The sequence below is a fragment of the Manacus candei genome, unplaced genomic scaffold (genome assembly GCF_025592945.1).
Source record: "Manacus candei isolate 608988 ecotype Guabito, Panama unplaced genomic scaffold, ASM2559294v1 h1tg000005l, whole genome shotgun sequence".
Classification (NCBI taxonomy): domain Eukaryota; kingdom Metazoa; phylum Chordata; class Aves; order Passeriformes; family Pipridae; genus Manacus; species Manacus candei.
Window position 1 is genome coordinate 23,921,559 of NW_026138053.1, and position 26,285 is coordinate 23,947,843.

The window sequence follows — 26,285 nt, forward strand, 5'->3', positions numbered from 1 at the left end:
AACTCATATAAATGATCAGCTACAATAGGAGAGGATGAAAATAAAAATGGGGGTTTAGACCAACAATGCCCATTTTCCCCCTATAACTGACCCATTACAGGGCTGACAACCAGACAGGCTGGCACTGAAGTCTCTGTCTCAGCAGAGCTGCGTGGGGATGGGATCCTAGCAAGGCAATTTCAGAATATCAGCCTTGGCCACATGTCAGAACAAGTCTGCAACTGTGGGACAAGATAGATCCTGAGTTAACCAGGATCTGGCTCACCCCAGCCGATCTCCTCAGCCTCTCTGCACTTTGCCCCACAAAGACATTAGGAGCATTTATAAAAGCATGCAAAGCAATTACAGTAAAAATAAAACCAGGGTTATAAACACAGTCTGGATGCCAAATTTGCCTCTTTTTTCTGTTTAGAGCTCATATTCCAGCATGCAAGAAATTCTCACCCCCCCTAAAATGTGTGCCCGGGGCTATACAGCACATGCAAAATAAATTGCATTTATATTGGTATGTTATGGCATGCAATTCCCCTCTTCCCAATCACTGCATTGCCTCTCTTGTTAAGTCAAATAGCCTGTCAGCTTCTCATCAAGAAGAAGAAATTGGTTTTCCATCTCCTAGGAGATAAACAAGGCTTTCCCCTTGCAGAGGGAAAGTTGAGCTGCTGAGTACACAATGCAAGAAGAGTCAGCGCCCACAAACCAGCTTTGCACCATCCCAGTGGTGTCTGGGCCCACTGTAATGCCAGTCACCATCTTGGACAGAGCAGAAACTACTTTAAAAAGTACATTTGTGTATTTTCATGCAGTTTTCTTTGTTATTTTTAGCTGGACATACACAACTCTGACTCACAGTGCTACTGCCCTACAGCTAAGGAGCTTTAGGTACTGCTGTCATACCACTTATTAGTAAAATATCCTTTATACCTCTCCATGGTTTTCCCCTTCTCAGTTCACAGAGGAACTGAACCATAGGATCAGACTTTTACATTTAGGCTGTAGTAATTCAGGGTAAAAAGGTTCCCACATTGTACCAAAGCAGCATAAAACAATCTAAAGTACATTAACTACATGGTCACATAATAAATGAAATAATATATATTTTTTAAATTCATTTAAGTGTGGCTTTGTAAATCTAAGACACTGTAATTTTGCAGTTTTACACTGTAACTAAAATCAAATGTTATGCATCTACAAAAAACACAATTACATTTTAAAATTAAGTCATTAGCTGCTTTTACTTAAAGGGGGTCAAGCTGCAAGGCTACAGATACACTGTAAAAAAAAAAAAAACACAACACCGGTGAGACAGACAACTAGCTTTCATTTTTACTTCAGGAATCAGGAAAAAGACACATTTCACCACATTGTTGTTAATTGTAAAATTACTTCAAAAGAGGGACCTTCTCGTGTTGAGAGACCATTACTGCAATAGGCACTGCACGGTGAGGCCCTGCAGCACATTAAGAGAACACAGCTTGAAGGACCACTCTAGGAGGAAGGACAGCCTTTGCTCCTCCACCACCACGTCACACAGAGATGCCACCACTCCTTGGGCATTGGCAGCTTGGCCGTTTTCCTCAGGCAACTTACGATGTAGAAGAACAAGATTCCCTTCCAGAGACACTCTGCTCATTCCCTTGCCCACGGCATGCATTTTTAAAGAGAGAAACCCATCAAACTTAATTCATATTGCATTATTCACCAAGTAGCTCCAGTCTCATCCAAAAATCTTAATTGTCTAATAATTCACATCCCCTATATCAAACACAGCACCAGAGGAATGACTATAAAGCCAGAGGCTGCCTCTGACACACACACACTAAATCTTGCTGTTAAGATGTCTAGTGCAGGGGTTTTTTTGAAACAAAGCAATAAATACTGGCCTCTTGTATATACATGTGCAGTGCTCTTCATGTCTACAGCCACTGTGCTGTTTGATGTCTCACTGCTGTCTCAGGAGTGCTTTGATGAAGGCACAGCTGGCTGTCAATCTTCCAGCTTTGCCAACCTTCTCCTTTCCAATCCTTAAGTTTTGACCACTAACATGAGACCTGGCACACTCCAGTTAAATTACAAGCACTGTTAATTCCTCTAACCACCAAAAAGGCAACAGACTGGCATTTTAATGTATGGGAAAGCAAAGGCAGGAAGGAAAAGAGAAAACAGAAAGGCACAGCTGAGCATTTCTGATGTCGCTGTTACCCTACAGAAGCCATTAAAGAATCATCTGCAGCCCTTCCACAGTAGATTTTCAGACTTGCCAAAAACCTGCCTCTAGGTGCAAACCTTTCATATGTGCCAGCCTTGACTACCAGGTCCAGCTTCCACTGTTACCTCCTGAGCTACACCCAGCTCTTGGATCATCCGGGGTTTAACAGCTCTTAGTACTCAATACCAAAGAATGCTTAAGTGAAGAAAAAAAGGACAACACTACAAAGCAACAGTGGAGGGCCTGGAGGGGAAGCCATATGAGGAGTGGCTGAGGTCACTTGGTTTATTCAGCCTGGAGAAGAGGTGACTCATCACAGTCCACAACTTCCTCACAAGGGGAAATCAGAGGGGCAGGCACTGATCTCTACTCTCTGACGACCAGCAACAGAACCCAAGGGAATGGCCTGAAGCTGTGTCAGGGGAGGGTTGGGTTGGATATTAGGAAAAGGTTCTTCACCCAGAGGGTGGTTGGGCACTGGAACAGGCTCCTCAGGGCAGTGTTCACAGCACCAAATCTGGCAGAGTTCAAGAAGCATTTGGGCAACGCCCTCAGGCACATGGTGGGATTCTCGGGGCTGTTCTGTGCAGGGCCAGGAATTGGACTTTGATGATCCTTGTGGATCCCTTCCAACTCAGGAGATTCTGATCCCATTAACTGCCCACTCCTAAGCCTTGAGTCTGTACTCTCTGGTACCCTTAGGACTTGAGTTCTTCACACAATATGAATGCCTTAAAGCAATTTGAGCTGCTGAGGAAGTTACCCAGAACACTCCAGCAAACAGAGGAAAAGGCAAAAGTCTTGCTCAGCAGCAACTGGGGCTTCCCAGCATGTGCACACAGATGAAGTGGTGGGTGTATCAGCCACGAGCCAGCCACAGGGCAAATGGAAAGGGTGAGGAAGTGCAGCATTCCCACCAACTGCAATCACAAGCTTCCTTCAGAAAGAAACAGTGATCTACCCAATCAACCTGCTAAACCACCTACCCCCACAACCTTCTTGGTTACCCTGCATGGCCCCACACCGCCCCCAGAGCCCCAGGAAAGCTTCCATTGGCTCCAGGGGTATTCTCCCACAGACCTTCTGGAGCAAGTGGTTTTTAAGAACTGAAAGGGTTCACAGCCACAAAAAATAAACCAAAAATAAATGAAAGTGCAGCCCACATGAACCAGCACCCACAGGCAAGCCAGGACCCTGAGCACACTAGTTTCTGAATGTACTCTTAGGCTACAACCTGAGAACCTGTAGTCTATGGGACAGTAATAACATCAAAAATTGTATTGGCCAGTTGTCTCCACAATCAACAAGTTACTTCCAATCAGTACTCATCACTCTAGCTCTCCATGCAGGGCCTGTTGCGTTAGAACAAGGGATAATGGATTTAAACTGATAGAGAGGAGGTTTAGATTAGATATTAGGAAAAAATTCTTTACTGTGAGGGTGGTGAGGCCCTGGAACAGGTTGCACAGAGAAGCTGTGGCTGCCCCATCCCTGGAAATGTCCAAGGCCAGGTTGGACAGGGCTTGGAGCAACCTAGTCTGGTGGAAGGTGTCCCTGCCCAGGGCAGAGGGGTTGCACTAGACGACCTTTAAAGGCCCCTTCCAACCCAAACCATGCTGTGATTCTATTCTGTGACTCCAGCTCTGTACCTAATCTGACCTTCATTCCACATCCACGTTACACTAATTAGTGGTTAAGCAGAATTCAGTCACTTAGTGCTCAGTGCCTTCGAGGAAGGTCCTGTACCAACAGCGTAGCTGGGTCTGCACTACCCTGAGGGCACAGAAAGTGGTCTGGGGTGGTACAAAGCACACCCCAGTCAGTCTCTGGGCTGACTTGCTGAGAGCACTGAACTGCTTTTGACAGCAAAATGACTTTTACATGAACACACGGCACACCACATTTTCATACAGGCATCTGTGCTCCAAATATTTTAGTGAACATCCAGCTGTTCCCTAACACTACTCTGCACCCTACTCCAACCATATGCACTGTTTACCTTGCAAATTGTATTGCCCCAGGGGAAGAGAAACCAGACATCATCTCCTTCTCTAAATGCTGGTACTCAGCCAAGTTCTCCTCCTGTCCACTGTACTCTCTGGAAGCTAACGTTTTCCACAAGCCCAATAACCTATTTTTCTACAGATAATTCAATACCTGGCATCAGGTCTCTGACTGAGAAGAGGATTGTCATGGGATTATATATATATTTTTTTTTTGAGTTTACATACTAGTTACAGAGGCCTCTGGACTGAATTACAGCCTGCAGAGCATCTGGGGTGTAGGACACCAATCCACATGCCCTTTATGGGTGTGCAACAACATTGTGAAATAAAGACAAAGGATTAATCTGCTTGTGGCTGCTCCTGATGTGCAGCAGTTCTGCTGAAGGCTCCTTTAAGCCTTAAGCATTCCCATGTAAACAAAACCTCAACCCCCTACACAGTAAGATTGTGCAATTGGAAATAAATGTTTATTTTGAAATAAAAAGAAGACGTGCATATACACAAACAAACCATAAGCCTTTGATCAACCCCACAAAGTATGTCTGTGTATAACAAAAACTGTCAGGCTTATAATTTCCTCTGGGACAAAAAAAAAAAGTGATTTCCCACACCCTGCTTATTCACCAAGATTATTTATCATCCTAAAGAATCCTATTTTATTTATTCAGTAACACAAATAAATCCGAACTAGAGATTTGTAGCTGCCAGTTAACATGGCAAGTGCATTACAAATGAAAGCAGAAACTAGGGTGGAATCACACAAGACACGCTGCCAGTGCTGGCACTCTCTGGATGTCCCAAACTTGCACCTCTTGCTTTTCTAATCCATCACAAGTAAATAGGTGACCACACAGATTGCACGTACCAGCAGAGGATCTCTGTTACCACTAAAGCTTTTCCCTCACCAATCAAATATTATTTTAACATCACCTCTTACATTTGGGTTTGAATTCTACCCTAAAGCACCTGTATTCCCCACCCCTACAACTGTTACACCATTCCATCCCCCACACAATCAGTGTGATCCTCATTTAAAAGGTGCCACTGGAATTCAGGATTGGGGTTAAGTGGAATAAGTAATCTCTATAATAAGAGGATACAACAGAATGCTCTTGTACCACCTGATATTACAACAACAACGTTTGTTTACGCAACTATTAACGGGAGGTTAAATTTCAATATCTGAAAGGCAAATATTCTATGAAATAATATTTAGAGTGGACCCTGTCCATTCAAGCAGATAATCAGAATGAATAATTTAGAGCTGCACTTTCATCTCTGCTGCAGCTGAGAAGGGCTGCATCGTAAGGAGCTTGGGGAGATGCCGACACATCTGCTCACCAAGTGGAATAATCGGGAGGACTCTGAGCAAGAGTGGTCCAGTAACCTCTTTTACTTAGGTGACAAGTGGGACAGGAAGCAGTGGGAGGACAAGGAATGCAAAAAAAACCCAACAACAACAACAAAAAAATCAACATGCTCCCAGTGAGGTCAGTATTTCACGCTTTTGCAATACTGCATATTTTGCCTCGGAGGAAAACAGCTACACTGGGTTTTTGCCTCTACATTGTCACAGATTCCTCCTAAAGGTATCTCAGGGTCAAGGAAAGGGTGCATGCAGGCCCTTTCTGCCGTGCCATGAGGACTCAGGAGGCGTGAATAACATGGTGGAAGCAGCACCAAATCATCCTGATTGATCCCCCTAACAGTAAACAGCGCATAACAAACAGCTAACCAAGCAAACACGCTTCAAAGAACTCTCCAGAAATCCAAGCAAGTACAGCTGGGAATCCAGCTGCATTTGATGCTTTTTGCAGTGATGTGTACAGGATTGAATTAACAGACTAAACACTAATTCGGTACAGATGTTGCGCAGGTGTGCGGGTTTCATCGGGGGAATGCCTTGTAAAAAGATGATGAGCATCTGGAGGAGTAACACTGGCATATAAATACTGTCATTACAAAGTAGACAGATGGGGGGAAAAAATGTATCTTCGAACAGAGTAAAGAAATCTATGGGTATGGGTAGGAACTGCCCATAAAGGCACGCTACATCTGGAATAACTCTCGTGAAACACGGGGGGGCCACAGCACCTTGCAAGAGTGTCAGGGGGCAGCTATAAACAACCTCCTCCTATCATACAGCCTTGGTAGGTTTTGCTTATCCACATCTGCAAGGCTTTTGTTAACATTACAGTCTGTTTATTAGCTGAATGTAGGGAAAAGCAGATGGACATAGGTATGATTCAATGTAGCACAATGAGAAGGGTCACCATATAAGTGCATAATAAATTGCACAATTTAGAGCCAAGATTCCTCTTCCCAGCAGCACTTTGCCCACTAAGCTAGCAAAAGGACCATCCCTTGTAGAGCTTAAGAGCCATTCTAAAGTCAGGTTTGTTTCCCCAACCACAAGCAGGAGATTCCTAAATACAAACTAAATGAAAGCTATTCATGACGGATGGTTCACCTATTACCTGCCTTGCCTACTGCTTACAGCATACCTTGGTTGGGTAGCACTTCTTTTGTTGTTGTTTTAAAGAGTTTCCAAAATAGTTTCAGCATACTTCTAAGCCATACAAAGCATTTATGCAGGTACACAAATTTTACTGGCTGACATAGTAAGTAGCCTGCAGCAGAAATCTAAGAAATTCATCCACAAATCCCAGGTTACACATCCATCTGAGCAGAATAAGAACCAGGAATAGCCTCAGCTTTGCTATACAAAACTCCCTCTTCTTCACAGCCCATTATATTAAGATTAGCTTTACAATTCATGCAAGGTAAATCAAAGCCAACTATGCAGGTCCACGGCGTGCCTGTGATCAACTAGATCAATCAGAAAATGGACTTTAGTTAGACCAGTCTAAAATGAGATTACATTAGGCTCACACTGGGTAGCTGGGTTTCAGTAGCACAGCCCTCTGCTTTCTGTGCTAAGCTCAAAATAACACAGAAGTATCCATTGCAAAATCCATATTAAACTGATAACATGCAGGCCAACAGCCAGCCCCTGACAATAGCTGCTACACTCCCTCCCAAAGTTCAAGGAACTTGCTCCATCTCCTCTGACAGGGACTTAAGCTGTGCTTTGGGCACAGTCTGTGCACAGTCACACACTAAACCTGGCCTAAAGCTTCTATGAACAAAAGCAGATGTGCTTAAAGGAGAAGGGTGTAAGCAACAGGGATGGAGAAATGGTCTTGATCCATTTCCAACACAAAAGGTGAAGGAATTAGTATAACAGCTCTCCACTTAAGGGCAGGTCAGGCAGACAGAGTTAAATATGAGTGGTTCAAAGAAGTTTGGATTACTTTGTTCTCTACAGTACAGAGGAAAAGACCCAATTCCCCCCAAAATGAACAGAACACTGTTCTACTGATGAAAACTGTCTTAAGTCATTGCTTTCCTTTTTTTAAGGTTTTTAAAGCATCAAAAGAGGAAGAAGCACAAGTTAAAATTCTTACAGCACTTAAAAGAGCATAAATATAATATTCTACCATCTTACTGTTCACATTCTCTTGCTTTGCCAAATATGTTTACACCCAAACATAATAGCACATTAGAGAACATCACTATATCACAAGCACTGAAAATAATAAAATCAAAATGCTGAATTATAACTCTTTATCAATTCGGACCTACCTTGAAATCCTAGGTATACCCAAGCAAAACCCAGTAAATCACATTCCAACATTTGACTACAAAACTTTATTAGCACAGACACCATTTGCTCACATTGTCAATAATAAACCAACGGACAGAAGAGAGGAGAAAAAAGTCTTGTAACTGCTCCAATCTTCCACACAAATAATGCTGGATTTTCAATAAAATTAGGAAGTTGTCTTTAAAAGTTAATATAGTCAGTTTGGTCTACACAAAACACTTTAGTGTTCCTCTTAGATCAAAAACTGGTTTTACGTTGTTGGAAAGATTTGTGGGTGATTTTTAGGCAATTCTGCCCCTCAAAAGAATAAAGTGAGATTTTCCTCTATTGCCAGCGTACTGCTGGCGAGTTTTCCTAAGATAACACATGTATTTTGGATTCTAGGACCATAACCTTTAAAAAAGTAGTTCTAGGACCTGCACTTTAGAGAAAAGTGTGAGTGATTTAACAAAATTATCAGGGTGAGTTGAGTGAGCAACTAAGTGTCAGGTTAAAACTAAACATTATACCTGTCTTAGCATTGCTTCTATGAAGTTTTCAGCTTGGATTGCACCTCTGAAGAGTACAAAGACAGACTGTTCCATCCCACACACACCCTCTTAGTCTATTAACTATTGCAGTTTTTGTTTTAAAATTCTAATCAAAGAGCAGGTAGAGTTTAATTTAAAAAAAATATTCCATGTTATTTTAACTGTCACACCTCATTTCCCAGTTCTAATCAACACAAGGAAAGTAGTTAACAAGCAAACTGAAGAGTGACCAGCATTACTGATGTTAGACAACTGACTATATCACGAGCAGCAGTTGTTCTTCTGCTCTATAAATATGCAATAAGCCCAGAGCCACATTTAGAGATTAGTGAAATTACCACTGCACTGCACTCAAAGTGAAAATAATAAAGGTTATAAAACAGTTGGAAATCCACAGGAAGGGCAAGAAACTAAGGAGGGAAGCAAGAGAGGTAAAAAACTCTTCAGTGTTTGAAAGACAACAAAAGGAAGAAAGATAGAGAAAGTAAAGGGCTCCAATTTTGCACAGATCATCCCTTAATTCAACACAGTATTCAAAATGCAATGAGCTTAAAACCGGTCACTGTACTCAAATAATCTAGATAAGTCAGTGGCAATAAAGACATGCAAACAAGAAGATATACTCATGTCCACATACGAGAGGCAGCACAGCGTTCAGGGAGGATGCACAATGAAAGGAGGAGACCCTTCCAGCTCAAATCACCAGTAACAAACCAGGAACCAGTGTGTCTCTAGCACTCTCCCAGAGTGGCTGGCTGTCACAGGAAAACAAAGGTCTATTCTCAAGCCATGGAGAACGTACTTCCACCACTGAATGCCCTTATAAGCAAGAGGAATCAAGCTGTTGAAGTCTCAAACTATACAAAGACATTTATTGTCCCAATGACAGAGGACAAAGAGTTCTAACAATCAAAAATAGCATGCAGGCTGTGAAAGGCCAGGCATTTGCCCATCAGTATATGAAGTTTACCAATTTAGGAGGACTGAGGACAGAAAAGTAGCAGGGCTACGTGTCCAGCGCCCAATGCCAAGAAAAACACAACTCTGGGTTACAATTTGCTTACCTTCTATAGAAGGGGCCTGGTCCACAGCTGCATATAGCATCTCTTTCAAAGCCTGCAAGGGAGAGGGAGAGAACAAGGAATACAGTTAGTATTAAAAAGGAAAGAAAAATTACATTGTTTTGATAAGACTGTTTGAAAAAAACACCCACAATTAAAGCCCTTTTATCATCCAGACTGGCACAGAAAGCTTTGGTACGTGATGTCAACCCTCTCACACGTATTTCTGTTCACAAAAGAAACAGGTTCATGTTTACTGACTCCTTTGTCTAAAGCCTGTTATCTTACTAATCTATAAAATTTATTCCAACTGTACCTTTCAACGACTTCCTTTGGAAAAATGTTTCCCAGTTGGTAGGATGTTAAAGGCTTTACGTTAAAAAAAAACCAAAGAAATAACAACAAAACCTGAAGTGTTGCGTGACACAAAGGAGTTTGTCAAGGCAAATGGAGGAAAAGCAGCCTCAGGGACTTCTTACCACTGTTATATAGGAGCAGAGAAACACACATACATTCTAAAAGCTGAAGACAACATGACGAAGGAGATTAGGGAACCAAGGGTGACGGCCTTCTCTCGAGGTGGGATCTGAAGGACAATGTTAACACCAGCCAGAATTATTAACCAGGTCCTGGAGACACCACGAGCTGCCTCCCAGGGACCACAGAAGAACCACTCAGCCACACTCAGACTGATGGTGCAAGAGATGAGCAGTGCAGCAGCAGGTCCAGGAGACAAAGGGGTCCTACAGCTATACACAGAGCATCCCTGGCAGTAACTCCTTCTGTTACCAGAGCCAGGAGAGAGGAAGGAACCACATCAGAAACCTCAACACTTGCAGCTCCTTTTCAGAATTCCTCTTTTCAGACAGCTGTTAAGGTGCTGGTATGATTCCAGACATAGACTAAAGATTTGCTCACTCACATCAAATAAATTGAATTCAGATCAATGGGTGAAGGAATGAAGCAATACCAAGAGAGGGTCACAACAATGATCAGAGGGATGGAGTACCTCTGCTCTGGAGACAGGCTGGGAGGGCTGAGGGTGTTCAGTCTGGAGAAGAGAAGGCTCCAGGGAGATCTTAGACCTCCTTCCAGTGCCTAAGGGGGCTTGAAAAGAGCTGGAGAGGGACTTTGGACAAGGGTATGGAGCGATAGGATAAATGGGGGAATGGATTCAAACTGACAGAGGGCAGATATTAGGAAAAAATTCTTTACTGTGAGGGTGGTGAGGCCCTGGCACAGGTTGCCCAGAGAAGCTGTGGCTGCCCCATCCCTGGAGGTGTTCAAGGTCAGTTCAGACAGGGCTTGGAGCAACCTGGTCTGGTGGAAGGTGTCCCTGCCCATGGCAGGGGGTTGGAATGAGATGGTCTTTAAGGTCTAGGACCCTATGAATAACTTGAGCCATAATTTTGGAACTAGAAGCCACCAGAAAGGACCCATTCCTATTGAAAAGTGATTTGTTTACACGCACCTCATACCTTGATGCACACAGTGCATTTGAGTACTCTCCACCATTGTAAAAACTAGATCTTATTCCCTCACTTCTGAGCCCACAGAAATCTAACACACAAAATTCACTCAGGTCATCTTAGTTCCTGTGCCTTCTGCCTGGTTCCCAACATATCCCATACTTCTGTAATCCTGCACCTCCTCATTTACCATCTTGCATGTCATAGTCCCCCAGGTCACAACCTCCCAGCCCAAATGACAAATACTCCAATACCCTCAAGGCAGAAACCACAAGCTCAGCAGCTGGAAACCGAGCACTGTTGTAACACGGTGGTTACAATCCTGTTAAGCAAATACAAGGTCTAAAGGACATGTCTGTTTATCACAAGAAACCCAAGGTGGCTGGTTACACCGGCAGTTCTGGCATCTCTCAAAGGTCTGGCTCCTGAGTCCACAGAGGTCTCAACAAAGGTCACTTGCATAATTGTTTTCCCAACCCAGCCGCTGCTGAATGATCCTCATTCCAGTGGCACAGCTCTCCTCTACCCTCTGTGCTTTCCTAAAATTCCTCAGGAACACTAGCTGCTTCAGCTCCTTTCCCCCATGACTCACTGGTCAGCAGCACATGATCTGCCTTCTGCACATCAAGTGGTCAAAAAATCTTCCTCCTTTTCCACCCCACTCGTCATCCTCACCCACCTGTAACTTTTTCCATTAACTACAACCACATGGGCATAGGATAAACAAACCAGGAGAGACAGCAAATTGAAAGTCACTGTAGTAACAACTCCACCTCTTAACCCACCCAGAGGAAAACTCAATGTAATTCCTATCTCTGGTTATTCCTATCTCTGGTTTTATCAGTCATTTTTAAAAAAAAATAAATTAAAAAGGACAACACTGATGGTCCTGCACTAAGCAATCTTGAAAGCTGAAGGTGTCAGTCGTCCCACAGACCTCTCCCCATGCAGACTGACATATTACAGTCTGGCAGCTGCAGAGCAGCAGATTTTGTTACTGCTTTCCTGACCTATATAAGTGAACCAATAACCTGAAAGTGAAAAGCTCAGTGCTCCCTCACACCTAAAGTATTTAGTCCTCTAGATTACAGAATTTTAGAACTGATTGTTTACAAAAGTTATCCATCACTGTCAGCTTCAAACACTTAGGAATTACTCTTTCTGCCCTCAAACTAAACAAAACAGGTTATTATTTCCGTGCTTTAAATTGTGCCAGTGATACACGTTGCACCTGCAGTGAACTTGTGTAAATAGATATGAGAGAACAAAATACAAAAAAAAAAAAGGCAGAAAGAAAACACTTAAAAATGCAACTATCAAACCTTAACAGTGAACAAATTCAAGGATAAAAACCTTAAAACACTCAAAAAACCTGCCGTTTTAAAGGAGTCTTTCAAAACTCTTCTAAGCTCATCCACTAACAGCCCGAAGGACAAATAGTGAAATAGCACAACAGATTTGTGTCAGGAGGTGGCAAGCCTGGGTGTGAACTGCCTATCATGAAGCTGGGTTTGACAGCAGAATTGGCCACTTCCCAAAAACTGAAAGCCTGTTTCTGGAAGAGAGACTCTGAAGGCAAGCAAGCAACCTCAGCTATCAGCTTCCTTTTCCCCACCTACTTCCTGCTGCAGGTTGTGTCTCAGAGACGTGTCTAAAGCTCAGCAACCTGTTTCTCTTCTCCAACAGCAAAAGGACTTAAAAACCTGGGGTCTCCCTAAAAGGGAAGGGAGGTCACCTGCTTACACCTTTACCCATCTATCCAATGAACTTTGCACCTGTAATAACTGTTCTGATTCTCCTCCTTCCCCATTTGCTGTGATTTCAAAGGTGGTATGCACTTTTTCTATAAAAATATCACCAGACTTCTGCAGATAAACAAATTCAGGCCAGATTAACTGCAACAAAACAGCCATCTGGCAACTGTACAACTCCAGTGAGTTCCATCAGCTGGACATGCAGACATACACTTACGTTTAGAAGTCTGAACGGACAGAGCAAGGTTCTCCTTCTAAAAGCACTCCAAGGATGGACAAAAGAGCAAAGGAGATCAGCAGGGTTTGTGGATAAACAGAGGACTAGCAACCCAATACATTCGCTGCATCAAAAAAATGAACATTAAATGCAGCAAAGCACATTTGCAGCAAAAAAGCATCAGCTGAAATTCATCACCTGAATCTGCTCAGTACTGACTACAGGGAAATGAGAATCCTGTTGTCCGACACAAAAAGATGGGATTTTGTTTGTTTTCATGTTTTTTCTTTACACCAAAGGAACTGAAGGGTAAATGAGTAGTCCAAAACTTTAGGTTTCACGGCAAGAAGAGCACTGAAGCAGTGCATGCCACAGCGATAACTTAACTCACTAGGAAAAGGCTACTCGCTTCACAGGAGAAAAAACTCTGCCAGATCCCCCAAAACAAGGTGAGAAGACCTTTTCCCTGCTGCTGCCAGGGTGAGGGCACATCCAGGGGTCACTGCCCTGTTGCCCAGTGAGAATCTGCCTGCTCCACACTGCCAGGTGCCCCAGCTCATGTGCAAAACCACTGCCCCCCTCTGTTGCGCTCTCTGCCCAGAGAAAGCAGCAGGTACAGAAACACAAAACATTGCTTTTAACAATTAGAAAGTTTTTGGATGCCAGCCATTGAAATCAAGACCAAAGTTGTTTGAAACTTTCGCATTTCAACAAGTTAAGCATTTGTCAATATGTGTTTTTAAACTCAACTGCCTCCAGGGTTATGACACTCAGTATTCCAACAGGAAAAATTCCCCTTTACATTGTGTATTATGTTACTGACACTGGTCCTCACATAAAGCCCTCCTCATCATTTGCACTGACTTAGGCTTTCAGAACCATCAGCTATGCATAGATTTTTCACAGTAAATGTGACACATCCAATCTGCATGTTTTCATGCATTTTTAGAATGGAAATTTGAATGCAAAGTCAAATCAAGTCAATCAAGGTTTGGGTAAATCTCTGTGCTAACATTGACTCAGTCATGGTAAATGTCTTTGGGAAATGCTGAATGAAACAGAACAGCATTCATTGTCATTTTTCTTCTTTTCTGTAAGCCAAGTGCTCTCTCTCAAAAAGCAGATGTACAGTAATGGTCACTAGATAAGAATCTAAGCCACACCTAGCAAAATGTATCTTCTTTTCACCTGTTTAATGAAAATTAATGGATTTTTCTCTCTCTAAAGCTCTTCCCCTGACCAAGTACCTGCCCTAAGCCTGGGCAACTTCCATACTTCCTACAGGCACACCTACAATACTTAAACAGATTTTTGGAGGGGAAGATCATGTTAATGGTAAGAACTCTGAGGACTGTCAACTCTGAAAGACATCTGAAAGTGAAGCTACATCTTTAGGTATTGAAAGCACAAGTCTCATTCTTCTTCCTGACACTATCAGCCACAGATCACACCCCTCTCCTGGTCTGACTGGCAAAGCTCCCTGCAGGCACGCTCACTGTGCATCCCATCAGAGGATCTCACATGTTACCTGGGTCCTGCCATGCTCTGGGGCTCTCTGACTGCACAAGTCACCTGCTCTCCAATGGAAATAACTACAAATACCACAGTAGAAAAAACAAGATGAGGTCATGTAAGCTTTATGATACAGAATGACACGAAGAAAGCAGTTTCTAGATCACCTTTCAGTCCTTTCAAAGAGGAATGGCTTCAAACTGAAAGGAGATTTAGATTAGATATTAGGAAAAAATTCTTTACTGTGAGGGTGGGGAGGCCCTGGCACAGATTGCCCAGAGGAGCTGTGGCTGCCCCATCTCTGGAAGTGTTCAAGGCCAGGTTTGATGGGGCTTGGAGCAACCTGGTCTAGTGGAAGGTGTGCCTGCCCTTGGCAGGGGGGTTGGAATGAGATGATTTTTAGGGTCCCCTCCAACCCAAACCACTCTATGACTCTATGAATGCTGTGATAAGCTGGACTCAAGTGGGAGTTGCTTTACTGGTTCATTTGTCATGCAAAGCACATCTGATTCTGGCAAAGTGAAAACACTGCAAAAAGTAGTTGTGTGTCAAAACAACACTGCACTCGGGGTAAATATTCTGCTGCAGGCTTGGGCTTCATCATTTGTTTCCCCAGCACCACGTAGGTTTCTGTAGACATTAAGTAAGGCAACAGAATAATATAAGGCATATAATTCTATGATTCTCTGACACGGGAAGTCCCTGGAAACAGGAACAATCTTTTCAGAGTTAAAAGCCTACCCAAGAGAATCTCTCACTCTGAAACAGTGATTACTGTTTTAATTAAGGAGGAAAATATATAAATCGTCAGATGAAGGAACGTTATAATGCTACTAAATAGACAAATAATTTATTACTGTGTTACTGTGATGCATTCTGTAAGCAATATTGCACACATGGAACACAAGCAGAGTTTAACCTCACGTTTGCTCATCAACAACTTGGAATTTGTCTGGACAAAGGAGGGCTGGATGCTTTTTTGCCTCAGGTATAATCAGCAAGTAAACTGAGGTAGCACTGGGCTTTTACACACTGCACCCACACGACCACCAGTCACTGAATAATAAATAATTCCATCACTGTAATATGCATGAGCAGAAGGCTGACTCACATCCAGCCAGCTCCAACAAGGCAAACAAAGAGTTTGAAAGTTATTACTAAAAAGGAGGGTGAGGTTTTTGTTTTCGTTCACTCTACATTAAGTTGTCTGCCCAAGGAGGAGATTACTTAAGATTAGAAAGAGTAACAACTTGAAGGAAGTTTTTACTGAAATCTACATTTTAAACTGGGATGAGGGAAGGGAGAATGACATAATAATACTGCCCTAGTTAAAACAGCTGAAAATTAACCTCCTATAATGAAAAGAGTGGCTCCTGAGCAGTAGAGCTGTTCACACATTAATCAAGGTGTCGTAGTTCACTGGGTCTCCTTACCCTCTCTCCACATCTGTCTGCTCAGCGTGCAGCCAGATCTTCTGCCTTTCTATTTCCCCCTTGCCTTCCCCTCCAAACCTTCTCCTAGTAAGATATCCAAGTTTTCTGTTTCCAGGAACAGAAGACAACTCTCACAGGGATAACCCATCGGAGACACAACGCAGAGCTAAGCTGGTTCTTCATTTTATCAAGACAATGGCTTTCCTCCTCGTCAAAGACTGATGCATTATTTGGCCATCTAGTTCTCCACAGAATTCAAGGAGATCAGAATATTGCTGTAAAGTCAATTTCAACTGCAGTTGTTATTTAAACATCCGTTCCTCTGCAGTCAGGTAAACGAAAACAAAGGAAGAGAGAAAAGGGCAAATATAAACTTTTCAAGCCCAACATTATAACAAAGCAAGCTAAGAGAAATCTGGCTTTCCTCGCAAACACAGACAGATTAAAAGGGATGGTATAAACAAATTGCTATTACAGTCCTAGGGAGAAAATGCAGGCCTTCAAACGATAACAAATGTTGTGTGGTTTTAACTGAGTCAATCAGTCAAGAAGTTTTGCTGATCACGGCTGTCCTATAATCAGCTTTCCGTTGTCTAGATTTAATTATTACTCCTGAAAGAGACCGGCATCACTGGCACCTGCCACTTCTACTGCTAACACTGAAATAGGAAATGGTTTTACTACAAATAACCACCTCCAGCTTCGTCTAGTTAAACCCAAGCCAAGCACCGGTGTGATAAATCTGAAACGAAGCAATCAGCGTGACCTTTAGCAGTCTGGTGTGATAAAGCCTGAAACGCTGTATTCTGGAGATAATTCACGATTAATGCAGCAGAACTCAGTGTAAACAGTGCCCATAAACGCCTCGATTCGAGTGTGAAACAGCAAGATGCAAAGCCTTATTAAAAAATGATAACACAGGACTTGATGGGGCTTTGGTGCCTCGCCTTGGGTGGCTCAGGGGAGCTGACGGGCGTTGGTGCCCTGTTTTGGGTGGCTCAGGGGAGCCGACGGGGGTACCTGTGGCCCCCGGCAGGGCTGGGAGAGCGCTGGGATCTGCCCATCCCGGCGGGATCGCCCTTGGGAGGCCGGGAGCCTCTCAAAGTCACCGCTCCTGCGCCGCCGGGGCCGAGAACCGCGGGTGGTGCTGAAGCACCGCCGGGGCTGCTGCGGGGGGTGCGCGGGGCCGGGCACCGCACCACGCGTGTGCTCCGACCTCTGTCCCCCGCCGAAAGGTTACCGCCGGCGACTAATTAATTAATTAATTAATTAATTAACCGGACACCCGAGGGCTGCCGAGAGCAGAAGCCGCCGCGACGGACACGCGCGCTGCCTTTTTCCCCGTCCCTGCGGGGGCAGGACCGCCCCGCACCGCCGCGGCACGGGGGGCACCGGGGAGACGCGGGGGGCACCGGGGAGACACGGGGGGCACCGGGGAGACACGAGAGACCAGCGGCTGTCCCTGCACAGCCCCCCAGGACAGGGCACCCCCGGCCGGGGTAGGAGCGCCCCGCACCGCCGCGGCACCGGGGAGCCCCGCGGAGAGCCGCGGAGTCCCCGCACACGTCCCCGGGAGCGGAGCCGTACCTCATACTGGATGTACTGCTTCCGCCACTCGGGGGTGATGTGCGCCGCGAGGTGCTCGGCGAACTTCATCCTGCCGCCGCCGGCGGGCCGGGGCCGCGCTCGCTCCGCGCCCGCAGAGCCGCCTCGGCGGCGCCTGGCTGCGAACGGGCGTCGGTAGTGGGGGGCGGGGGGGGTCCGCCGCCACCGCACATGGGCCCCCGCCCGCCCGCCCCGCCACTCCTCGGCCCGCCTCGGGCCTCCTCAGCGCCGCCCCGCCGCCGCTGCCGCCGCCGCCTCCGCCGCCGCCATGTTCGCCACCGCCTCCCGCCGTCACCGCCCGCAGCCAACCGGCACCGGCACCGCGCGGCCGCCGCGCGCCGCCCGCCCACCGCCGCGGGGCGGGGCCTCCGCGCCAGGACGCGCCCCTTTAGCCGTCGGCCACGCCCCTCGGGCACGCCCCCTCCCGCCGGCTCCGCGCGGCACCGCGGCCACCACCGCCCCCGGGGGCGGGGCCTCCGCGCTGGTCACGCCCCTTCAGCCGTCGGCCACGCCCCTCCATGGAGGGGGCGGTTCCCTCGCGCGCCGCCCGCGGGCGCCCCCAAGTGGTTGTCGCGCTCCGGGCGGTTTTTTGGGGGGTTTTCGGGGCGCGGAGGTGTCACCCCAGACCCTCGGGATCGCGGGGATCAGCCCGCCGTGGCCGTGGCGGCGCTGGGGCAGCGACAGGGAGAGGACCGGGCTCTTTGGAGAGGGATGGGATGGGACGGGACGGGATAGGAAGAGAACGGGATGGGGATGGGGACGGGGACGGGAATGGGGACGGGGACGGGGACGGGAATGGGGACGGGGACGGGGACGGGGACGGGAATGGGGATGGGATAGGATGGAAAGGGGATGGCAATGGGATGGGAATGGGATGGAAATGGGATGGAAATGGGATAGGATGGGAAGGGGATGGGAAAGGAAATGGGAGGGGACAGGGATGGGAGGAGATGGAGATGGGATAGGATGGGGAAGGGAATTGGATTTGATGAGACAGGGATGTGATGGGATGGGAGTAAGATGGGATGAGAATGGAATGGGATGAGGACGAGAATTGTATGGTAAAAGGATGGAGATGGGAAGGGGATGGGATGAGAGGGGAATGGGAATGGGGATGGAGATGTAGATGGGATGGAGATACAGATGAGATGGAGATGAGGTGAAATGGGAATGGCTGGGAAAGGGAGAACTGTGGCAGGGAGAGTGGTGTGCATGGGGGAAAAGAAGTGAGGGGATGGGGTGGGACTAGCCAGGGGAAAGACAGAGAGCAGGGATAGAGATGGGGAAAGAGTAGGAGAAAATGCAAGAAAGATGAGTAAGAATTGAGGGAAGTTGGGAAGACAGGCCACAAAAGGCTGGGAGAAAAGGGAAAGAAAGAGAAGACAGTGCAAAGAAAAAGGAGAAAGGGAAAAGAAAGGGGAAAAATAAAAGGAAAGCTCTCTGAATGTTGCATGATCTCCACAGCCCTTCTAGTGCACAGTGGGGGTGGGTGAGAGGGAGCAGGGAACCCAGGGCAGCTCTTGGAGCAAACCCACCCACATGGGGCCACAGCTGCCCTGGAATACAGACACCCCTGGGGGCTGGTGGGTTCAGTACCTGCTGTGTTATGCAGTGAGACCAAACTGGAGTAATTCACAGTGAGACGGCTGCTCAATTATCCCCAGGATTCTCAGCAGCCCTAATCCTGCCCCTCCCCAATTCCTAGATTTTGTAAATTTGTTGCATTTGGGATTGATTTTGGCTTCCTTCGAGCCTCCCAACTTCAGGGGGCAGTTTTTAGCTTTTTCCCATCCTCACAGGGCCAATCCCATCCCGGCTGTGGGCCCTGGGCACCACGACATCCCTCCCTGCCACCACAGCAGCTGCCGGAGCATCGCTCCCACTGACACCCACAGAGCTCGTTTGCTGAGATTTATGGGGGTCCTGTCACAGGCCCGGGACCTGTGATTTGCGAGGGCTGAGATTCCCCCGGCAGCGACAGCGACAGCGGCGCTCGCTGATACCATCTCTTAATTACGTTCGCAGCAAACCCTTTAACGAGCAGAGCATTAGTGCCCTTCATCCCGAAACGCCACACTCAGCAGCCTGCCCGGCGCTGAGCTCGGCCACGAGCCGGCCAGGATGTCACAGCTTGACTTACATTTCGCAGGTCACCAGCTTTTGAACGCATCACCTTGGCAGGCGTGTGCCCGATAACATCGCCCGGGGGCTGAGCCTGCCCCCGCCGCCGTCCGAGGCACCGGCTCCGACGGGAGCCGGGAATTCGCGGACCCGACCCTTTGAAAGCTGTGGGGCTTCCAGAGATAACGTGCAGCGTGGGGGAGAGAAAGGGATTACGAAAGAAACATTCTCTTTATTGTTTGCTGGATGCCTTGCCTGAGATATGTCCCGAGACGTGTAACAAGCGAATATCTTCTGATACGACAGCTTCCGAATTCCGTGATGGAAAATAACCGTCCCCCCTTCCCTTTATTTATCTTATACTAATAAACGTTATTTATTGATATTTAAAAAAATGACAGACAATAGCAGGGGAGGCAGATCAGAGGCTGGGCTCCTTCTTACTCACCATTGCCCTGTAGCAACAGCTCCATTTAAATATCTGATTGGCAAATCCCTGCCTCCCGTTATCAGACACCCTTAGGGACCACGCTTAGCATCATAGTATTTCACTGCTCTGCTGGGACTCTGGGCTTTCCGACTCCTTCAAAGGTTTCAAAACTCTCAGCTCTGCACTTCCAGGCTTGGGGGAGGAAGGCAGGAAGGGAGAGAGGGCAGGAGAAGCCTTAAATGAAAGAGAAAAGGCCGCCGCTGCCTGACTCTGCTGCCTTCTGCCCATGGTGGGGTGGAGGGCAGGCAGGGAGGATGCAGGCAATGCCAAGGAGGGATGGTGATTCCAACTGCCCCTGGTCTTGGGTCTGGATCACAGTCCCAGTGCCTCAGGTCTGGACGCTGGTTCTCCGTGCCTCGAGTCTGGATCTCAGTCCCCAAACCTCAGGTCTGGATCCCACTCCCCATACCTCATTTGCACCAGGCTTCCACGTTTTCCTCGTCTCTGTCTTTTCCAGGAAAGAGTTTGCATTGTGATTTCCCCCGTGCTGTTGTGGTTAGGAAAAGAATCATAGAAGCAACGTTATTTGCATTTTTAAAGCAAGCAAGGAGAAGCCGGAGTGGGCTTTCCGCCAGTGCAGTCTGGCACTTGCTTTGTTGGGAGCGTATAGAATAATTTATAAATAGCATGGTGGGTTTTTTTAAAATGTATAATTATACTTTTAAACCTCCTGCATCGCTGGGGAAAAAGAAGTCTTCAAAAACAGCTTTAGAAAAAGAGCCTCGCGGAGGAAAAATTTCTTTGCTGGCATTCATAAAATCACAAAGAGGAGGGTTTTCCATAGCAGGAGACAATGCAGGATACCCATGGACAACCATTCCCACACCTCTCCTCCCACCTCCTCCTCAGGCAGCTGGATTGTAAGAAGCCTGGATATTTAGGGGCATCACAGGAGGAGATGCTTTAGCAGCATGACCCTCCCTGGCCCCATGAGCAGAGCAGGATATGCTGAGCCTGGACCATGGGGTGGGTCAATATAAGGGGGATCAGGGAAGATAAATTCATCTCCTCTCCATTGAAACCAGAGGAAATTATGCCCAAACCCAGGGGCTTGGGAGTAGCAGTGCACCCCAACCTCAGTGCAGAGGCAGCAGGGGCATTGTGTGAGGCAACAGTGGCTTTCTGGGTCCTTCACTGCCCTGCCCTGCCCATGAAGTGATTCCTGCTCCAGAGGGAAGACCAGGGGCTTCACTACCACCGCTTGGAAAGAAAGGTATAGAATAAATACAGAAGCAAAAGCAGGTCGGGGCGAGCTTGATGTGGAATGAAGAGGGAATTTAGCAAATCACACCAAGAGATGCTGTCCCAACTTCCAGGATCAATAGAGCATCAACCCTGGGCTTCAGACACTCTCGGCATCCTCTGGCCAGCCCCAAACCCTCCCATTATGGGCTCCATCGATAGTGGTCTTGAGAAATGCGGTCAATATATCAGATTTCACAGAGACAGCGGTGAAAAATGCACAAATCCTCCAGCAGCCTGGGATGGAGCTATTGATTTCTCACACATTTTCCCTCCCCACTGGTACTGGTGGAAGATAAGGGTGTGATGATGAGAATCAGGAGCAGGGGGGGGTCCCGGACCCCAGGGCAGAGGCAGTGCAAAAGGTCAGACCAGCAGCGGCACAGCCCAATCCCCTGGGAGCTATTAGGGTGTTCATGCAGCCAGGAGAGCTGCCTGCAGCAGGTTTTTTTAAGCCAGGAGGAGCAGTGGTTTCCAGGACAGAGTAATGCACTGATCTGAATGGGTTCGATTCCAGTGGCAGGGATGTTTGTATCAATCCATCCCTCTTCCAAACTGTCCCAACAGCCATCCCCTCTTACCCTTTTCAAAGCAGGGTAAGAGGATGATTTTGTCCCACTTCAGGATGAGACCTGCCAGGAGGGGCTGCCTTGGTTGCAGCAGGGTCACTTTACCCACTGAATTTGATCTGTTGGGACCTGAGCCCATCACAGAGGTGGATTTAGGACTCAAGGTTCCCAACAGCCATCCACAGGGATGGGGCATCCCTGGCCACAGCTGACAGCTCGTGGGAATGTGGGTCTGTGGGGGATAACCATGTCTTAACCCAATCTTACACATCTCCCCTGCATTCCCCAGGGCAGGATTTTCCCCATTCGTTGCTCCTCCAGTGTCCACGTGCCTGATGTTAAAAATCCCACCATCAGGCAACAACGCAGTCATGACTGAAAGCCCATGTGTAGAGAGGTTTGATTGCTACTGAAACACTTAGGGATGCAGAAACTCGGAGCAGAAAGCACTTCCCCTTTGCCGGGAGCCTGCTCCGTGGTGGGAGCAGGGCTGCCCCCGTGCAGGGGTGACCTTTCCCGGGATGACTCACGACCGACGTATGCACGGCCACGAGCAGGCAGCAGCTCCTCACGGCTCACACGTGTCCCCTCTGATTGCTTGAGATCTCAGCGTTGTCCTGCCTGGAAACCCAGCCAAGGAGTACAAAATAACCCATCTGCCCAGATGGTTCAAGGCAAGACAAGGTCCCTGCCAAATGGCTTCAGGGGTGCAGCGTCCCCCAGGACCACGGCGGGATGAGCCTCAGGGAGTTGTGCCAGTGGTGGCTGGGCCGGGGACTCGCTGTGCTGCCTTGAACGGGGAGCAGATGGGGGGTTTCACGCCCTTCGCTGGCATGTAAGTGATTGCTCCTGGATGGTTTCCAACCCATATATATGTGTCTGGTTTAATTTATGCACGCTCGCTTTGTGCGAGGAGACAGCAGCTGACCAGCGGTTAAGAAAACTGAACACCCTGAAAAGGTCTAAAATTAGAGAAGAAAAAAGAGCTGCTTCTTCTGAACCTTGGGGCTGCCTGGGCTGCTTCCATGAGAGCCAGGGAGGTGCCTCCAACCTCCCTGATCCAATCCCAGGGCTGCCCTCCTGCTCTGTCCCCCTCGAAGCTGAAGGGAGTCTGTCCCCAAAGCACCTCACCACCCATAGCATTGTCCCACCGTGCCCTGGGGCAGGATGGACCATTATCCCTTCAGGATGTTTTCCTGGGGACAGGGGCTGGTAAAGTGCCAGGTGGCCTTGGGACCGTTCCTGTCCTGTTTACCCCAACCTCACTTGCCTTGTTAAACACACCACCCTGGCTGCTGGCCCCTTCACAGGGGGATACACCACACGAGCGGGGCCAAGGAAGGGGTTCATCACCCATCAAACAGCTGGAAGGGAGGTGACCTGGGACAAGAAACAGCGTCCATGGAGCTGCTGCTGCCAGTTCACACAGCCAATGCCACCGTCACAGCGGAGCCACAGCAGGTTGTGTCAGAAACACTGGATATCAGCACGTCTTGGTGCATCCCTGCTGCAGGCACCCAGCTGCCACAAGCACAACAAAGGCTGGGGGAACCCCCTTTTCTGTGCCATCCCCACGGTGCAGATGCACCATGGCTGGGGCTGTGCCTTGGTGCTGGTGTAAAGATACTTTATGTCTGGCAAATGGTCCTGCTGGGAAGAGCAGCCCATCCCCACGTGTGACACCACAGGTAACCACACACTGGAGGACACGTCACTGCATTTCTCTTCACTAAACGTCTGCCCCTTACCCAGCGTGTCTGTAATAGCAACAAAAAGCTGAGGCGTGTGGTAACAGCTATGGCAGAGGCCTCTAAAGCTGGCTGGACTTCCTGCGAGTTTTTGGAAATCCTGACATAGCTTTGTGGGGTTTTTAACAACCTCTGAACCTTATCAAAGTGCACAAGAGGCCACAGGGCTTCCTATTTGCAAAGGACACATTAGGAGGTTGTAATCACTTGAGGGTAGATCTCTTCTCCCAGGTGACAAGTGACAGGACTGGAGGAAATGGCCTCAATTTGCACCAGAGGAGGTTTAGATTGGATATTAAGAAAAACTGCTTCACAGAAAGGGTGGTTAAGCACTGGAACAGGCTGCCCAGGGCAGTGGTAGAATCAAGGTCCCTAAAAGAGTTCAAAAAATTTGGGCATGTGCTGCTTAGGGATATGGTTTAGTGGGGTTAGTGTCTGGACTCAATAATCTTAGAGGACCTTTCCAACTTTGATTGATTTTGTGGCAGTCTCTCCTGCCAAACCGGGCTTGACGCTGCCTGGCTTGAGCCCTCCATCATGAGCATCCTTAGGGTGGTCAAGCCCTGCTGATGTCCCCAGAAGGTTGCAGGGGACAGACCTTGTACACAGTGAGTCTGTTTGGTCATCTCCTCTGACAGCATTAGTTTAGGCTGTTCCTCCACTGAGAGTCTTGTTTGGCCTGGAGAAGGAATCAGGACTGAGTTTGAACCACTCATGCTTCTGATCTCTGACAGCAGCCAGGGACCAGAAACAGCCTGGCTTTGTCCTCACTGTAGAAATTAGTCCTAGTGCTGCAAACCTCACATATGTGGAACCCCTACAGTATTTCTTAGTGTCACCGAGCAATACCAGCAGATTTGGCAAGGGTCACCCTCACAGCCTGAGAACTCCATCCCTGCAGGTCCTCTCTGGCTCCAGACATCATTGTGATTTTATATGGCTGGCAGGAATTACTCTGAAACCCTTCTCTTGCTAACAGGGACCACTGAATGGGCAGGGGCTCTGATACCAGGGCAATGTGGAGGGGTGTCCCCTTCCTCTGAACCACCCCAGCCTGACCCCTCAGGACACACTGACCTGCAGCCTGAGCCCTGCCCGCTCTATTTCATAGCCAAAACAAGCCATAAATCTCCCTCCACAGAGCTGGAAGGTGCAATTGCTTTTCTGTGGTGCAGGTTTTTCCTTGTAGCATCACGTGAGGGAAATCTGTAAGTAAAAGCCAGGCTGGAGCCATTTATAACGGCAGCGAAGTGATTGTTACTGCTGACAGCTGCAATTACAGGCACTCCCTTCCATCGCTCCCCGCCGGGGGAGAGCGGAGCCGGCACCCGAAGCAGCTTTTCCAGAGCTGCATCCCTGCTCCCGTGGACCTTGTCACCCACAGGCAGTGCTCAGGGAGAGTTTCAGGGAAGAATGTATGACCAGGAGTAACCCCCAGTAGGGAGGGTTTGGGTAGGGATGCAGGATGGTCCCTAGTAAGGAGAGCTCACCAGCTGGCGTTCATCTCCGTGGGCAGGACAGGGATTTAACCAGAGGCTGCAGGGCCAGACAGCAGGTCCAGCTACTCACCAGGGAGAAACATTGCTGATGGCCCCAGATAACCCCAAGGCGAGGTGCAGGTGAGGGCAGCTTCCCAGTAGGATCATTGCCAGACACTTCTTTCCAACACTCTAATCTAGATCTCCTGCCTGTGAGATGCTTGGTGTGAGCAAGGCAGGTCAGCACTGGAATTCCACCAGTCGCAGCAGCCAGGGAGCTGCCCGGGTATTTGGGAGCAGGGTACCAGAGGCATGCAGAGAACCTTGCCTAGGGGAAATGAAAAGGAATATGAGGGACATCTGTGGTCTTGCAGTGACAGGGCAGTGACAAACAGAGCCATTACTGGATGTGAGATGAAGGGGAGCTGACAAGAGGCAGAGGAGCGTGGAGGTGGCAGCCCTGCACCAGCCCGACCTCAGCTGTGCTTTCTTGTTTAATGCCTCAGCCCTGTCTTCTGTACACAGCTTCAGGGGAACTGAATCATCCAAAAACTGAGCTAAATTTCATAATTTTCTTAGGTGAGAAAAGCCACCCATAAGAAGTGACTTTTGCTGTTTTCAATGAATAACACCATGGGGTTTGTTTCAAAACTAAGGGCTCTGCTGTGGTTGTTGCATGGTGACTACACCACCTCCATGGGCAGCCTGTTCCAGGGCTTGAAAACCCTTTCCATGAAGAAATTTTTCCACTATAGCTAATCTAAAATTCTCCTGGCGCAAGCTGAGACCATTTCCTCTCATCCTGTCACTTATTACCTGGGAGGAGAGACTGACACCCATCTCACTACAACCTCCTTTTAGGGAGTAGTAGAGAGCAATAAGGTCTCCCCTGAGCCTCCTTTTCTCCAGGCTAAACAGCCAGACTTTCCTGCTGAAAAAAAGAGATGTGGAAAGTGGATGGATGGAGCAGGAGGCTGAGTAAAACGAAAAAAAATGAAACTTTTTGTGTTTGTTACTCACCAAGCAAAACACCCTAAGTTAACCAAACTGACATTTCTCCTTTACGTTTTAATTTAGAAAACAGAATACATGCAGCACTTGACTACCCCCAGACCAAAAAGACTTAGTGCTGGTATCTCTCTTTCCATGGAAAGATCCACTATTTACATAGCTC

The 26,285-nt window shown here is 47.6% G+C and overlaps 1 protein-coding gene across 1 annotated transcript in view; it reads right to left on the reverse strand.

Annotated features, from left to right (window-relative positions):
• XPR1 (xenotropic and polytropic retrovirus receptor 1) overlaps positions 1 to 17,642 on the reverse strand; it is a 105,932-nt gene extending 88,290 nt beyond the window's left edge. The window contains exons 1-2 of the mRNA XM_051806132.1: positions 17,446 to 17,642; positions 9,477 to 9,528 (exon numbers count right to left, since the gene is read on the reverse strand). Coding sequence (XP_051662092.1) covers positions 9,477 to 9,528; positions 17,446 to 17,514 — 121 coding nt within the window. The 5' untranslated portion in view covers positions 17,515 to 17,642. The remainder of the gene's footprint in view (positions 1 to 9,476; positions 9,529 to 17,445) is intronic.
• Positions 17,643 to 26,285: the final 8,643 nt, after the last annotated feature.